The following is a 15,000-nucleotide window of genomic DNA, read 5'->3' as shown; positions in this document are numbered from 1 at the left end:
AAGGCAGTGCTCCAGTGCCCCTGCCCCACCAACTCTCTCAATCACACACACACACACACACACACACACACACACACACACACGCACACGCACACGCACACGCACACAAACACACACACACACACCACAATCACACACAAAGGCACACATACACAAATGCAAACGCAAATGTACGAATGCACAAACACACACATACATGGACACGCACACACACGCTCCACATGCACTGCGGTTCCCCGCTGCATGAGTCCGATGCGGCGTGATTCCCTCAAACGCTAATGAACTCCATCTGATGTGGAGTGTGGGGACATCAGAGTCACATAGAGAGAGAGATGGAGATAAATGGAGAGGGACAGGGCGTGAGCGAGAGAGAGAGAGAGAGAGAGAGAGAGAGAGAGAGAGAGAGAGAGAGAGAGAGAGAGAGAGAGAGAGAGAGAGAGAGAGCGAGAGAGAGAGAGAGAGAGAGAGAGAGAGAGAGAGAGAGAGAGAGAGAGAGAGAGAGATGGAGAGAATGGGAGGGAGATGGACAGCAAATGAAACTGTGGCCCAGATTTGGAAAACGGGCAAAGTATAAAACACCCACCGACCAAAAGTTTACGCAGAACCTCAATTACAAGCCAGAACCCTTTAAAAATAAACAAAATAATCACAGCCCGGCAATGAAACCTGCTAGCCCTAGGGCGAGTAATAACAACCACACACAAACACAAACACACACATGAACATACACTTGTGTATGTGTGTGTGTGTGTGTGTGTGTGTGTGTGTGTGTGTGTGTGTGTGTGTGTGTGTGTGTGTGTGTGTATGTGTATGTTCCTTGTGCAACGCACAGTCACCACTGTAAACAAGGCGCAACAACAACAGCAACAACCAAGGGAAACGCATACACAGCGTCGCTGAAGACACTTTATCTACTAGAGTGTTTCCTTAAATACCTGTCTACTTCAAAAGATCCTCCAGAGCTTTTGTCCCCAAAATGGCATTTTTTCTTAATGAGGTAATGGCGACGAGCAGGCTACTACCTGCTTGTCCAGTTGTCTGGAGCCAGGCCTGTCTTCAGCCCCCGTCTGCCTACCTGTCCATAAAGCCTCAACCTTTACAGCCTCCCCTGGTTCTCACACTCACACTCAGGGCCTTCAGGTTTCACGGGAGCTCCCTGCTGTCAATCACAATCATGGGATTTCCCAAAGGGCCCGCCCCCATTCCAAAGGGTCATGTTTTTTTTGTTTTTTTTTGGTCAGGTTACTTCTCAACACCCTCCACATCTGCACACACACACACACACACACACACACAGACACACACACACACACACACACACACACACACACACACACACACACACACACACACACACACACACACAAACACACACAGGGGTGCACGCAGGCACATGCACGCACGTACACACACACGCAAACACACACATACACAGACGCACACTCACACACACAAACACATAGGCCGGGGCGTGCAAACATCAAAGACGTGTGCATATGCAGCGATATTCCTGTGAATGCTTGTCTTTGTAATGTTATGCTGGCTCACATACATGTTCCATGCGTGTGTGGGCTTATGTTTTAGCATGTGTGTTTGTGAATGTGTCTGTCAATGTGTGTGCGTGTGTTAGTAGTATAGATCATGCATGAGTGTACGTGCTGTGGGAGTATATGTTTCCGTATAAAGGCCAGTCCAGACCGGCAGGGGAAGGGGAAGTTAGTGGGAGGGGAATGGGGGGGGGGGGGGGGGGGGGGGGTCGACTGACACAGTCCGGGAAGTATGTTCGCTTGCGTGCCCTGCTTGCTCTGGGCATCCCCCAGCCCCTGCCCCCCAGTAGGCGAACATCAGGGGAGGTGAAGTCACACACACACAGCCCCCCCCACCTCCCTATTCACCCCCCCCCCCCCCCCCCCCCCCTCCCCATCCCTATTCACCCCCCCTTCCCCTTCCCCTTCTCTCCAACTCCTACATTCTGCTGTTGTTGTTTGTTTTCCCCAACGGACTTTGTCGATATAAGAGTAAATGTTTGGCTCAGTCTTTTTCTTCAACTCACCAACTGTGTCGTTGGGTCTGAGTATTTGAAGAAAATTCCATCAAATAAAAAAGGTTTTTTTTTGCGGTAGCAGTCTTTTCGAGGGCGAATTGTTTGGAAGGTGTCACCTTACACACGTTTACAGTTGTACTACATTTTTGCTCATGTAACTTTACAGGTATTTGTGAGTATGTCTATACGTGTGTGACAGTGTGTATGTCTGTTTGCATATATATGTGTGCATCTATGTGTGTGTGTGTGTATGTATTTATAAGTGTGTGTGTGTTTGTGTGTGTATATACATGTGTGTGTGTGTGTGTGTGTGTGTATATTTGCTATTTATCTGTGTGCGTGTGTCTGATCCTAAGTGTGTGTGTCTCTGTGTGTGTGTGTGTGTGTGTATGTATTTATAAGTGTGTGTGTGTGTTTGTGTGTGTATAAGTGTGTGTGTGTGTGTATGTGTATATTTGCTATTTATCTGTGTGCGTGTGTCTGATCCTAAGTGTGTGTGTCTCTGTGCGTGTGTGTATATCTGTGCGTCTGTGCGTGTGTCTATATGTGTGTGTGTGTGTGTGTGTGTGTGTGTGTGTGTGTGTGTGTGTGTGTGTGTGTGTGTGTGTGTGCGGGTGTGTGTGTGTGTGTGTGGGAGTGACTCACCCCGGTATAGGCCGAAGACGCCCTCGTAGCGCACCACCTTGCGGAAGCAGTCCACGCTGTTCTTGTACATGAGCTCCTCCACCAGGGAGCCGCTGGTGCGCTGGTTCTGCATGCGCGTCTTCACCAGGTCGATGGGGTACACAGCAGTGGCCCCCACCGCTACAGCACGGAGAACACAGTTAGGGCCCCCGCACGCCCCCGCCAACCCAACCCGGCATTGGGCTTTGAGCGCAGCAGTGTGTGAAGGTTGCTCAGTCGAAATAGTCGAACAAAACATATTTGGTATCATCGAAATATGAACTATCGCGCCCGGCTCTCTGCTCGTTGAAAGATGAATCTGCTTCGAATCAAGACTTTCTGAGGTTGTGAGGGATGATGCGCATGTATATGAGTGCTCAAGCAGGGTCTACAGGTACACAGAGATGGAATCCCGGCTTCAATAGATGGTCGGCCCACCCATGGCGGTCACTATATTGTGCCATGTAGCCTATGCGAACAAGGCAAGTCGGACCGAACTGCACGCCTGTTGCACATGGTTAGTAATGTAATGGAAGTAGTCTTTTATACATCCATTCATGTCAAGGTTGAAGGTGTGTGCGTGTGTGTGTGTGTGTGTGTGTGTGTGTGTGTGTGTGTGTGTGTGTGTGTGTGTGTGTGTGTGTGTGTGTGTGTGTGTGTGTGTAGGAGGGGGTTGGGGGGTTGGAAGACTATCCCAGCTGACTAGCACTCAAGGTGGGGGGAAAAAAAAGTCGGGACAGTTACTTGGACAGTGGTCCACTACAGGCCCCCACTTAAAAAACACACACACACCATTCACACGGCATGCATGCAGTCTTAAATTAGGCTGAACACTCAGGTCAAGGAAGGTGGAAGGAAAACCAGAGTACACGGTGGTGGAGAGAGGCCCCATGTGAACATCAAACCCAGGTGGTCCAACAGCAATGTTCACTGCCCCGTTCCCATGTCGCCCTCTTTCTACTAAAGACAAATTTCGGTCTCTGACTGAAATTTGCCTGGGGGAATATACGAGGCTTGGAGACATGAGGAGGAGAGGAGGAGAGGGGAGGAGAGGGGAGGAGAGGGGAGGAGAGGAGGAGAGGAGGAGAGGGGACGAGATGAGGAGAGGAGGAGAGGGGACGAGAGGAGAAGAGGAGGAGAGGGGATGAGATGAGGAGAGGAGAGGGGACGAGAGGAGGAAAGGGGACAAGAGGAGGAAAGGGGACGAGAGAAGGAGAGGGGACAAGAGGAGGAAGGGAGACAAGAGGAGGAGAGGGGTATGGACGAGGCTCGGAGAACAAGGGGAGGACAGGGAGCGAGAGGAGGAGAGGAGATGGGAAAGAGGGGGGGTTGCTCCTCTGTGTGTGATGCTGAGAGTGGCGTCTGAACGCTGGGCAGACGGGGAGGAGGCCGGCCGGTCACGGTCACTGTCCAATTGGAGCAAGTCTCTCCAACAAAGAGAGCAACCCAGAGGCGACATGTTTAATTAGAGAGAAGAAGAGAGGGAGAGAGAGAGAGAGAGAGAGAGAGAGAGAGAGAGAGAGAGAGAGAGAGAGAGAGAGAGAGAGAGAGAGAGAGAGAGAGAGAGAAAGAGAGAGAGAGAGAGAGAGAGAGAGAGAGAGAGAGAGAGAGAGGATGGGTGGGACGAGAGGGGACTGCAAAGAGCCACGGGACCCTGTACCTCCTTATTAACCTGTCTCCTGGGGAGGGATGGAGGAAGGAGTGTGAGTATGTTTGTATGTGGGATGGGGGGTGGGCGGGAGGGGATGTCTGGTGCCAAACACAAGGCCCGGGCCCCACCTTGCCTCACCTCACCCTCCCCCGTCCACCCCAGCCTACATCACTCACACAGGTACAAAAGAATCCTCACACACAGGAGGGTTTTCCCATGGCGTGCTGAGAGGAGAGGGAGAGGGCCGAGCGAGACAATGAGAGAATGACAGAGAGAGAGAGAGAGAGAGAGAGAGAGGGGGGGAGAGAGAGAGAGAGAGAGAGAGAGAGAGAGAGAGAGAGAGAGAGAGAGAGAGAGAGAGAGAGAGAGAGAGAGAGAGAGAGAGAGAGAGAGAGGGGTAGGGAGAGGGAGAGAGAGAGAGAGAGAGAGAGAGAGAGAGAGGGGGAGGGAAAGTGGGAGAACAAGAAAAAGAGAGAAAGAAGTGAAGGTGGGGTGGGGGCAGGGGTGGTGGTAATCTCCCCGATTGTGAGCAAGGAAGAGGGGGAAAAAATGGAGGCCATTGTCCTCTCTCGCTCCCTCTCTCTCACCCCCGCCTTGGAAGGGACACTGGGAAGGGGGCAGGTAGAAGGTGGGCGGGGGGAGGGGGGAGGGGGGGGATAATGGTATGCATTGAGCCAATGGGGCGTGACTCTTACCCCCTGCGACCGAGCCGAGGGTGAACCTGTAGGCCGACTCCGCCACCTGGACGAGGACCGGGCGAGAGCCGTCGCTGCCCGACTGCTGCTCTCACAGAGGAGCCAGGGAGAGAAAACAAGGGAGCAAAAAGAAAACCAAAGAAAATAAAGGCCTTAATGAAGAAGAAGCGGCTCCCTGCCGGCAAACCAGAACTGACAAGCAGACAGAGCTGGCAGTGGGGAAGAGACCAAAGGCCTTTCACAAGCGCTTAAAAAGAAATGTGAACAAAATGAAAAAAAAAAATCAACCTCTGAAATGTTCAATTCAGCCCCGACGTTATGAATAACTCTGCTGCTCCCAACCACAGAAGGCAGACTGAAGTTTCCCACAAACCCTCGCATGCCACACACCCAGCTCCACAGAGCTATCTTAATTACATGCTATAATCCACTCATTCGTCTGGTGAAAAGCGTAGTGTACGCAGCCTTTCAGGCTTCTTAACATGACGGACACCGTCGAGTGATTAGCATGTGATCAAAAAACAGCGTGCAGTGTGCATACGATTTGCCTGCTCTTTTAAAATAATAATTCTCTCCTCACCATGAGAGTTATTGTGTAATAAAGGACATGTTTGTCAAGCTTTTTGAATAAATGGCTAAATACCAGTGACAGGAAATATACTTGATGAAGATGGATGGAAATAATCACATGATCCCGAGGGAGCAGTGAATTTTGACTGATTCCACTTTAACAGGTTTGATCGGGCTCCAGTAACAGGGGCTGCAAGACTACCAACTAGGGGTAACAAGAATACTTTCTTTGTATTATTGAAATACTAGGAACACACTTCTATTTCACATGCCTTTAATTTATTGTACATATATTCCTGTGTTATAATTTAAATAACAAATGTAACATTTTTCTTAATATAGAAACATAATTTCTGACTACTATTCCACACGTTAAATCATCAATCGCACTTATTTCTTAATGGTTAACTTTAAGCTGTACTATGTAACACGTTTTATGCGTTGATTCTTAAAAGACTTGAAGGAACACCTTTATGATGACTTTTACGATGACATCGCCCCTAGCAACGCAAAGCAATATAAGCATTCAGCCTACTAGCACCCACCAGCATTAGCCGTTAGCCTCCCCCCACCACCTGTGGTACCTGTGGCCTTGCCTGCTCTGTCTCCCCTTGGCCTCTAGTCCCAGGGGAGAGGGAGGCGAGAGGGCTGTGAGCCAACGCATGTGTATTTGTATGCATGTGTGTGGAGAGGGGGGAAGGGGCATAGCGGAGGTGTGGGGGGGGGAGTGAGCTCTGGAACAGGTCCACCTGTCAGAGGCTGCAGCACCTTCCCCCCCTTAAGACCGGCCCTCCGCCACCACATGTCCCTCTTTACCTCCAGACCTTGGCTGGAACCAAAAGCCTTAATGAGCCCTGGAGGCACGGGCGGCAGGGCCTTCAGACTCAACAAGATACGGACAGAGAGAGACATGGAGGCAAAGAGCGGGTGTGTAATGAACAAGAGAGAGACAGAGATATGGAGGGGAAAGGACTGACAAGACATGAAAAATGAAAAAGATGAAGTGATGCAACAAATTGCGTGTGCGAGGGAGTGAAAAAGATGGAGACCGAACCAGAGAGATGAGAGGGACAGAGAGAGCCATAGAGAGAAACAGAGGGAGAAAGAGAGAGGGAGAGAGGGGGAGAGAGAAGAGAGGGAGAGAGGGTGAGAGAGAGAGGAAAAGAGGCAGAGAGCAAGAGATGAGTGACATTGAGTGAGAGAGAAGAAAATAGATAAAAAGAGAGAAAGGCTGCAAAAAAAGGGAGAGATTAGAGGGAGGGAGAGAGAGGCAGAGAAAGAGAGAGAGATGAGAGGGACGGAGAGAAAGAAAGAGAGAGAGAGAGGGGAGAAGAGCGAGAGCAGCCAGCCTGTGAGGCCAAACCACAAGGGCCTGAAGGGGCTGCTTGTGGTGGGACTGGCGTCTGCATAGTGCCGGCCCCTTGCTCGCTCCTCTCTCTCGCTCTTCTCGCTCGTTCCCCTTTGGCCCTAGACTGCTCCAATATGGCCTGGACTAAATTTTACAAACACAAAAAAAAAAAAAAGAATCAAACCAGCAACAAGAAGCACACTGTTGCGTGTCCGCCTCCTTGTCCTTCCCTGTCTCGTGCCGACGTCTCTGTCTCCGCGCTGTCTCAAGGCCCCCGGTGGCACCAGAGTGTGCTCCTTGGGAGCGGATTAGTCCTCTCTCTAGCCCCGTTCTTTTCTCAATAGGATTTGTTTCATGTTCAGGTTTCATATTGAATTGAACGTGTTATAGCGAGTTCTGATGTTAAACCTACCGCGGCCGTTTTTTCCCGTTGATATTAACCCCTGAGAGATATCATGGGCTTCCATTAATGGGGTCAAAACTAAAACAGATTTTTGTTCATGGGGAAAGACCTCAACACCTCTGGTGCCCTGAACCTTTAGCAGTGGCCCCAAAGAACGAGAGAAATACTAACTTGAGACAGTCTTCCTCATATCTTACCTGTCTCTGGACCTCAGCCAGGTTGTAGGGCAGGGCACCTTCCTCCAGCGGAGCGATCTTCTCAATGTCCTGCCAACCCACCCGCCTGACAGAGAGACACATGGACAGAGAGAGAGAGAGAGAGAGAGAGAGAGAGAGAGAGAGAGAGAGAGAGAGAGAGAGAGAGAGAGAGAGAGAGAGAGAGAGACAGAGAGAGAGAGAGAGAGGGAGAGAGAGAGAGAGAGAGAGAGAGAGAGAGAGAGAGAGAGAGGGAGAGAGAGAGAGAGAGAGAGAGAGAGAGAGAGAGAGAGAAAGTGTGTGAGTAAGAGAGAGAGGGTTCGAAATTAAATGAGGGAGACGGAGAGAGGTAGAGATTGAGGACACAGAGTAAGAGGGACAGACGGAGAGTAAAAGGGTATGAGAGAGAGAGCGAAGGAAAGAGAAAGAGAGACAGAGATAGTGTAGGTGAGACAGAGTGAGAGGAAAGAGGGACAGGGTTAAAATGAAGTGAGAGAAAGACAAAGCGAGAGAGAGAGAGAGAGGGAAAGAGAGCAAAACAGGATTTAAAATGAGGAGACAAGAGAGAAACAGAAACAGAGAGAGAGAGAGAGAGATAGAGAGATAAAGAGATAACAAGAACAAGGGCGTGAGGGAAATGGACAAGGTGTCCCTGGAAGCCTTCCATCAGCATTAAATGGAGAAAGGCAAGTGTCAGGGACTCAGCCGTGCATCAGAAGGCCTCTGAAAGGTGTGACCTTTGCGGCCGCTGTGTGTGTGTTGGGGCGGTTAGGCCCGCTCCGAGGACACGCCGCCCTCTGGGCCCCCCCTCGGCGCACGCGGAGACCTCGCGGTGGTCAAGCTTTCTGAGCTGCGGTCGAGCTGATCGGGTGTGACACCGGATCTAAAAGACACACAGGCTGCTCTCAAGCTAAAAGACCTCTACCCGTTCACCACACACACACACACACACGCGCACACACGCACATACACACACACACACACACACACGCACACACACGCGCACACTCATGCAGACAAACACACACCAACACACACAGACAGACATGCACGCCCAAATGCACAATGACAAACAGACACATCCACACACATAAAATCAAAACTAAACAAAACACATTTCAACCTGCGGATGTAAAAAGGTAAAAATAAACACTATATCGGAAGAAAAAAACGTCCCTCTCCCTGTCTGAAGGTTTCCATCTCCTCTCACTGACATAACTGAAACATTTCAAAGGATAAAGGAAAAGGGTTAACTCTTGCCCCCCTCCACCCCCGAACACACACACACACAAACGCACACACACACACACCCAAACCCCTGCCCCCACTACCGCCGATTATTGGCGGCAATTATCTCCAGCGTCTCCAATCAAGGGGACTGCTGAGGCATATTAAAGTATCCCGTTGCCCAGAAATAATAATCAGGAGGAGTTTGGGGTGGGGGGGGGGGGGGGTTCAGGAATTACCATGGCGCTGGTTGGCCCGTGGGCCAGGGCAGAGCGGGAAGAGGAGAGGCTAGAGGGTTGTGCTGCTTGCTAAGAGAGGGGTAGTCCCTCAATGTAATCTCTGTAACCCTTTTCTTTCTGTTGTTGTTGTTGTGGCTGGAGTGAATGGGTTGAGTGGAGGGGGCCGGGGGGGGGACGGGACCTGCCGTCATGTCAGTCTCTTTTGATCAACCGCAGAGACGTTTGAGCCGGAGGAAAGCGGTTAGTGTTCACCTGAGGCCTCTGAGTGGGGGGGGGGGGGGGGGGGGGTAAAAGTGCTGCTTCTTGAATTCATTCCATAAGAATAAGGAATGGTGTGTGGAGTCCCTAAACAATGGCTGTAAAACCTTTTTGTCCACACTGCTGCTAAAGAATGTTTTTGTATGTGTGTGTGTTTGTGTTGGTGTGTGTGTATGTTTGTGTGTGTGTGTGTGTGTGTGTTAGTGTGTGTTTTTTGTCTCTCAAAGCAGGCCTCAGTGATGACTCAGCCGGCTGCTCGGTAGTTGATGTAGTCGTCGTGTTTGCTTGTGTTCTTTTGTGTGTGTTTGTGTTCTTGAGGTTGTGGGTGGGTTGGTGTGCGCATGTATGTGATCCAATATATTCTGTGATTGTGAATTAATGAATCGTGTGAATTTGGTCATTGGAGGATTGCATTTCATACTAAATTGTTCGGCCCATGTGTTGATATGTGTGTGTGTGTGTGTGTGTGTGTGTGTGTGTGTGTGTGTGTGTGTGTGAGTGTGTGTGTGTGCGTGTTTGTGTGTGTTTGTGTGTGTAGGTTGTGTTGTATGCTTGTGGCTTACCCGCGGGGCTCAGACAGATCTGCTAGCTGGAAGAGGATGTCCACCTCCATCGGTGTCACCTGACCAAACCTCTGAGCTGCCACAATAAACTCCTCTGTGGACAGACAGACAGACAGACAGACAGACAGACAGACAGACAGACAGACAGACAGACAGACAGACAGACAGACAGACAGACAGACAGACAGACAGACAGACAGACAGGCAGACAGACAGACAGACAGACAGACAGACAGACAGACAGACAGACAGACAGACAGACAGACAGAAAGACAAGAGAACAAAAAAGAAAATGAAAAACATTCAAAACTGAAAAAGTGCAAAGTCATTCGTATAGACCTAACAAGACTCCTGGAGTTCCCATATCGACAGGAATAAATAGTAACATGTTAACCGAAAATGATGCTGCCTTTCTCTGCCAATGATTTATCTGATCTGTATGCATTTTTTATTGAATAACCTAGCTTTGTGTTCAGCCATACCAACCGATCAGGAGGTTAAACAATAGACACCAGCGTGTTTTAACGGTGCTCTTAACATTACACTTCCTCTGGACTGAATCACACTGTTCCTACCCACCCACATTACTAACACTAATTACTGTTAGAACCCAACCACAATCTAGGGCCACATCAGCCACGCAACACCATTCTTCTTTGATGAAAGAACTGGCTTTTCGTTGATATATTCCTTAAATACACGCCACAGCGGCACCTTTGGGCACTCCTTTGTGACTGGCGACTGCTATGCTTGTGCACCGCGTCGCGTTAGATTCACGTTATTCATGCCATTCTGCCCAGCCAGACCCTGTCTCCGTAACATAGCCTCGTCCAATCCAGCTCCATCCATCATTGGGGCTAAAAGCGGAGAATAGAGCGGGCGAGCTGGAGTATGGAATTCAGTCATATTTCCAGGCGGGGTCTGGTGCGCTGGGGGGGTAACTTAAGACGCGCTCCATTGTCGGGCTGGGGGATAATGAAGCGGTTGACTAGAGGCTGGCGTTACAGTGGAGGAGTCAGCATTGTGCGACCCGCTGTATTCAAGGCGCAGCGGGCCGGGGTTTGTGACAAAGCTGTCCTACACTGGGGCCATTCACCCCTGGCCGAGCTCGGTTTACCTCTCGGAGACACACGCAAGCACACCCACACACACACACACACACACACACACACACACACACACACACACACACACACACACACACACACACACACACACTGACACACATTTATGCAATTACAAACTCACACACAAACACAGAGACACACACATGCATACAAACAAACACAGATACACAGACACACACACACACACATGCATGTGCACCAAACAAATATATACAAACACACACAAATATACAAACACAAACAAACACACGCACTCACATACAGGAATTCTCCTATATGTTTCTGAGCACACATGCTTCAGTGGGTCAAAAAAAGCCTACGTCGACATACTTGCAGAGGCAAGCAGACAACCCCATTCCACAACCCCCCCACCTACACACACACACACACACACACACTCACACACACACACACTCACACACACACACACACACGCACACACTCACAAAACTGTCTGGACACTTTATAGATCACGCCACAGATAACCTGTCACTGTAGAATACATGTGCGTGCACACACACACACACACACACACACACACACACACACACACACACACACACACACACACACACACACACACACACACACACACACACACACACACACACACATACACACAAACCTACACACACACACACAACAAAAAAGAGACACAAACAGATGTTCAAGAATGTAAGCAATAAATCTTCACTAAGTTTGACAATCAATCTTCTACCTATCCAATTTTGTTTTACTATTTTAATTGTGTCCCTGATGGATACAGAAAACTCTGTTGCTGGGACATACCACAGGAACATGCATACATAAAAACATACAAACACATATATGTATCAAACATATGCACAAACATACAGGCACCCATCGACAGAGAATAATCTCAAAGGGCCTGACTTTTGGCATCAGACCTATGAACCAACCGCTCAGCCATACTGGTAGAACGAAGCAAAATAGGCAGAGGTCCAATTAGGTTCCACTGTATCTGTGTAACTGTCACCTACACACGAAGCAACTGAAAATAGTGAAAATATAACCGGCACATTGGCTCCTTTCTCAGGGAAAAACACTGTCCCATGCCACGCCAATAATACCTGGGCTGCAGCTTCTCCCGGGACCTGAAGGAATAATATCTGGGTTTCACCTGTTTGCTCCGACCACACCACCATACGTCAGCCTGGCTGTAGACCACCTCTTTATTGGCCCTATTAGAGGTGCATTAGCATTCATCATTCTGTCATGCTCTGGAGTAATCATACTCGCACGCCCACACTTACACACGCACACACGCACACACACACACACACACACACACACACACACACACACACACACACACACAGAGGCACGCCCACACAAGTGCATGCACGCAAACACACACACATACAAATACTCACACACACACACACACACACACACACACACACACACACACACACACGCACACACAGAGGCACGCCCACACAAGTACATGCACGCAAACACACACACATCCAAATACTCACACAAACACACACACACGTGCACACACACACACACACACTGTTTGCACGCAGCTGTATACGGGTTGAGTCAATGGGACGTGGAGCTAGGCATTCACGACGTCCCCAGGGGCCCTTAATGACTCGGGGGGGGCGGGGTGGGTGGATGGGTGGGGTCCGTGGAGGTCTGGCTGGCTTAGGGCCACCGCTGCTCCGGCCAAGCCCAGCCACAGTGCGCCTACTGTGGGAATGGCCTGGGGTGCGTGTGGGTACACGGTCTGGGTCTGGTTTTGGTCCCCACCCCCGATAAGGACGCAGATAGCATCACAAGCCCTGACTGGGAGCCCTGGGCCATGAGAGGGGAACTATGTTGCCCCCCGAACGTAGGCAGAGTGAGACGGAGACAAATCACGACTGACCACAGAAGGCCAGATGAGGCGGAACCCATTAAGAACAGAGCTCACTGAGGCCTCCTTATGCACCAGGGTTATTTTAAGACGCCTATTCCCCTACTGTGTATATGAAAGGTCTGCATGTATTAATCCCCGCCTCGGTGCTGATATGGGGGAGGATGTGTTGGAGATAAGATGGCGGGCTCTGAGGACCAGGGTTGGGGTGGGGGCGGGTCGTACCCTGGGTGGGATGGGACACATCTACTGTAACACCGGAGCCTCCCCCGCCCGCCGCACACAGCTAATGACGTGATGACATTAGATAGCCTTAGAACACACACACACACACACACACACAAGTAATGATACGGCAGGTAGGTGAATGTGTGTGCGCAGGTATATTGTGAATGTGTGTGTGCAAATTAGTGTAGTTATTTTTGTGTATATGCGTGTGTGTGGTTGTGTGTGTGTGTGTGTGTGTGTCCGATGTGTGAGTGTGTGTGTGTGAGTGTGTTTCTGCGTGATTCTGTGTTTGAATTTTTTTGTGAATGTACATGTATGCATGTATTTATATATATGTGTGTGTGTGCGTGCGTGTGTGCGTGCGTGCGTGCGTGCGTGCGTGCGTGCGTGCGTGTGTTGCCCAGTACCTTTGGTGACCTCCAGGTTTTTGCGGTGGCCGGCCAGTGTGCTGTAGACCTTCCTGATCAGCTCCATGTTGTTGAGCAGTGAATTGAAGCCGTTGAAGTAGGAGAAGCTCACCTGGTGGGACGTGGTGCCCCCTGCCACCTACACACACACGCAAACACACACATACATGAACACACACATAAAGAAATTCATGAACACACACACACACACACACACACACAGGAGCACACAGGAGCACACGCACACACACGCACACACTCACACACACACACACACACACGTACACACACACACACACACACACAGACACAGACACACACACACACACACACACACACACACACTCACACACACACACACACACACACACACACACACACACACACACACACACACACACACACACACACACATACACACAAACACATGCACGGAATGAGGCACGGGAGATTGATGGATGGATGTGTGTGGGTGAGAAAGAGGGGATTTACGTGAAAGAGTTATTTGACGCGCTGACACTTCCCCAACAATAAGGCACTTGGCCTGGAACACGGTGGCGGCCATATGTCGATTGCGCCCTGAGCGAGACACACAATCTCTTAGCCAATCTCCCAGTGTACAGTCTCTTTGGTTACGCGCTCCCGCGTGATCCGTAAATTGCCGACTGTCAAAACGCAACAACCGACACGCAGAAAAACAAACACACATAAACACACACAGACACACATACCAAAACATGCACGTATGCATGTGTGTCTGACCGTGAGTGTGAGTGTTTGTGTGTGTGTCAAGAAAAATCGGAAAGTACTCAGTAATACGAAGAAAATAAACGCAACACTGCCTTGACAGTTATCGATATGGGGACAAACGTCAAGCAGTGAGCACATAAAGAGCCAGCCACCAGGCCACCGGGTAGATCATAAGGTTTAAGAGATTACAACGTCTGCTCAGGCGCGCCTCTGTACTTTGCACCCCACAGGGACCGGTGGGCTCATTTAACCCTCAATGTTTTTTGGGGGGGGGGGGGGATTTTATTTATGTTTCTCCCCCATACCATGAGGCCGACACTCTCTCTGGGCTTTTAATTTACTGCTCTTTACGAGGAGGAGGAAGCGGTGTGGAGGGGGATGCAAAAAATAGAACAAGGTAAAAAAATAAGTGGGCTTAAAAATAGGCGCCTGGGTGCTTTTTGGCAAGGCATTCCTGGCGCTGCCGCAACCTTCTTTATGCGAGGCGCAGCGCGGTGATCACACACCGATATAAGCTGTGAGACAAGAACAGGAGTGAAACAGGCATAAAGAAGAGGGGGGGTGGGGTGACTTTGTATTTGTGTGTTCTGCAGAAGAATTGTTGTTTTCTTTTAAATACACTGGGTCAGCGGATCATAGGAAATGCACTTTAGACGTCGGTGTTGATGGGTAGAGGTAGGAGGGGTAGGGGGTGGGGGAGGGGGGACACTATACATAGAGGAGTGGAAAAACCTGAAGCACCACCTTC

The 15,000-nt window shown here is 50.0% G+C and overlaps 1 protein-coding gene across 1 annotated transcript in view; it reads right to left on the bottom strand.

Annotated features, from left to right (window-relative positions):
* Nucleotides 1-15,000, bottom strand: part of slc25a13 (solute carrier family 25 member 13) — a 54,461-nt gene that overhangs the window by 21,048 nt on the left and 18,413 nt on the right. The window contains exons 7-11 of the mRNA XM_030347569.1: nucleotides 13,503-13,641; nucleotides 9,856-9,949; nucleotides 7,572-7,656; nucleotides 5,054-5,138; nucleotides 2,690-2,848 (exon numbers count right to left, since the gene is read on the bottom strand). Coding sequence (XP_030203429.1) covers nucleotides 2,690-2,848; nucleotides 5,054-5,138; nucleotides 7,572-7,656; nucleotides 9,856-9,949; nucleotides 13,503-13,641 — 562 coding nt within the window. The remainder of the gene's footprint in view (nucleotides 1-2,689; nucleotides 2,849-5,053; nucleotides 5,139-7,571; nucleotides 7,657-9,855; nucleotides 9,950-13,502; nucleotides 13,642-15,000) is intronic.

Source organism: Gadus morhua, chromosome 22 (assembly GCF_902167405.1).
Source record: "Gadus morhua chromosome 22, gadMor3.0, whole genome shotgun sequence".
Lineage (NCBI taxonomy): Eukaryota > Metazoa > Chordata > Actinopteri > Gadiformes > Gadidae > Gadus > Gadus morhua.
The sequence above is the reverse complement of the archived record's forward strand: the minus strand, read 5'-3'. Positions and strand labels throughout refer to the sequence as shown.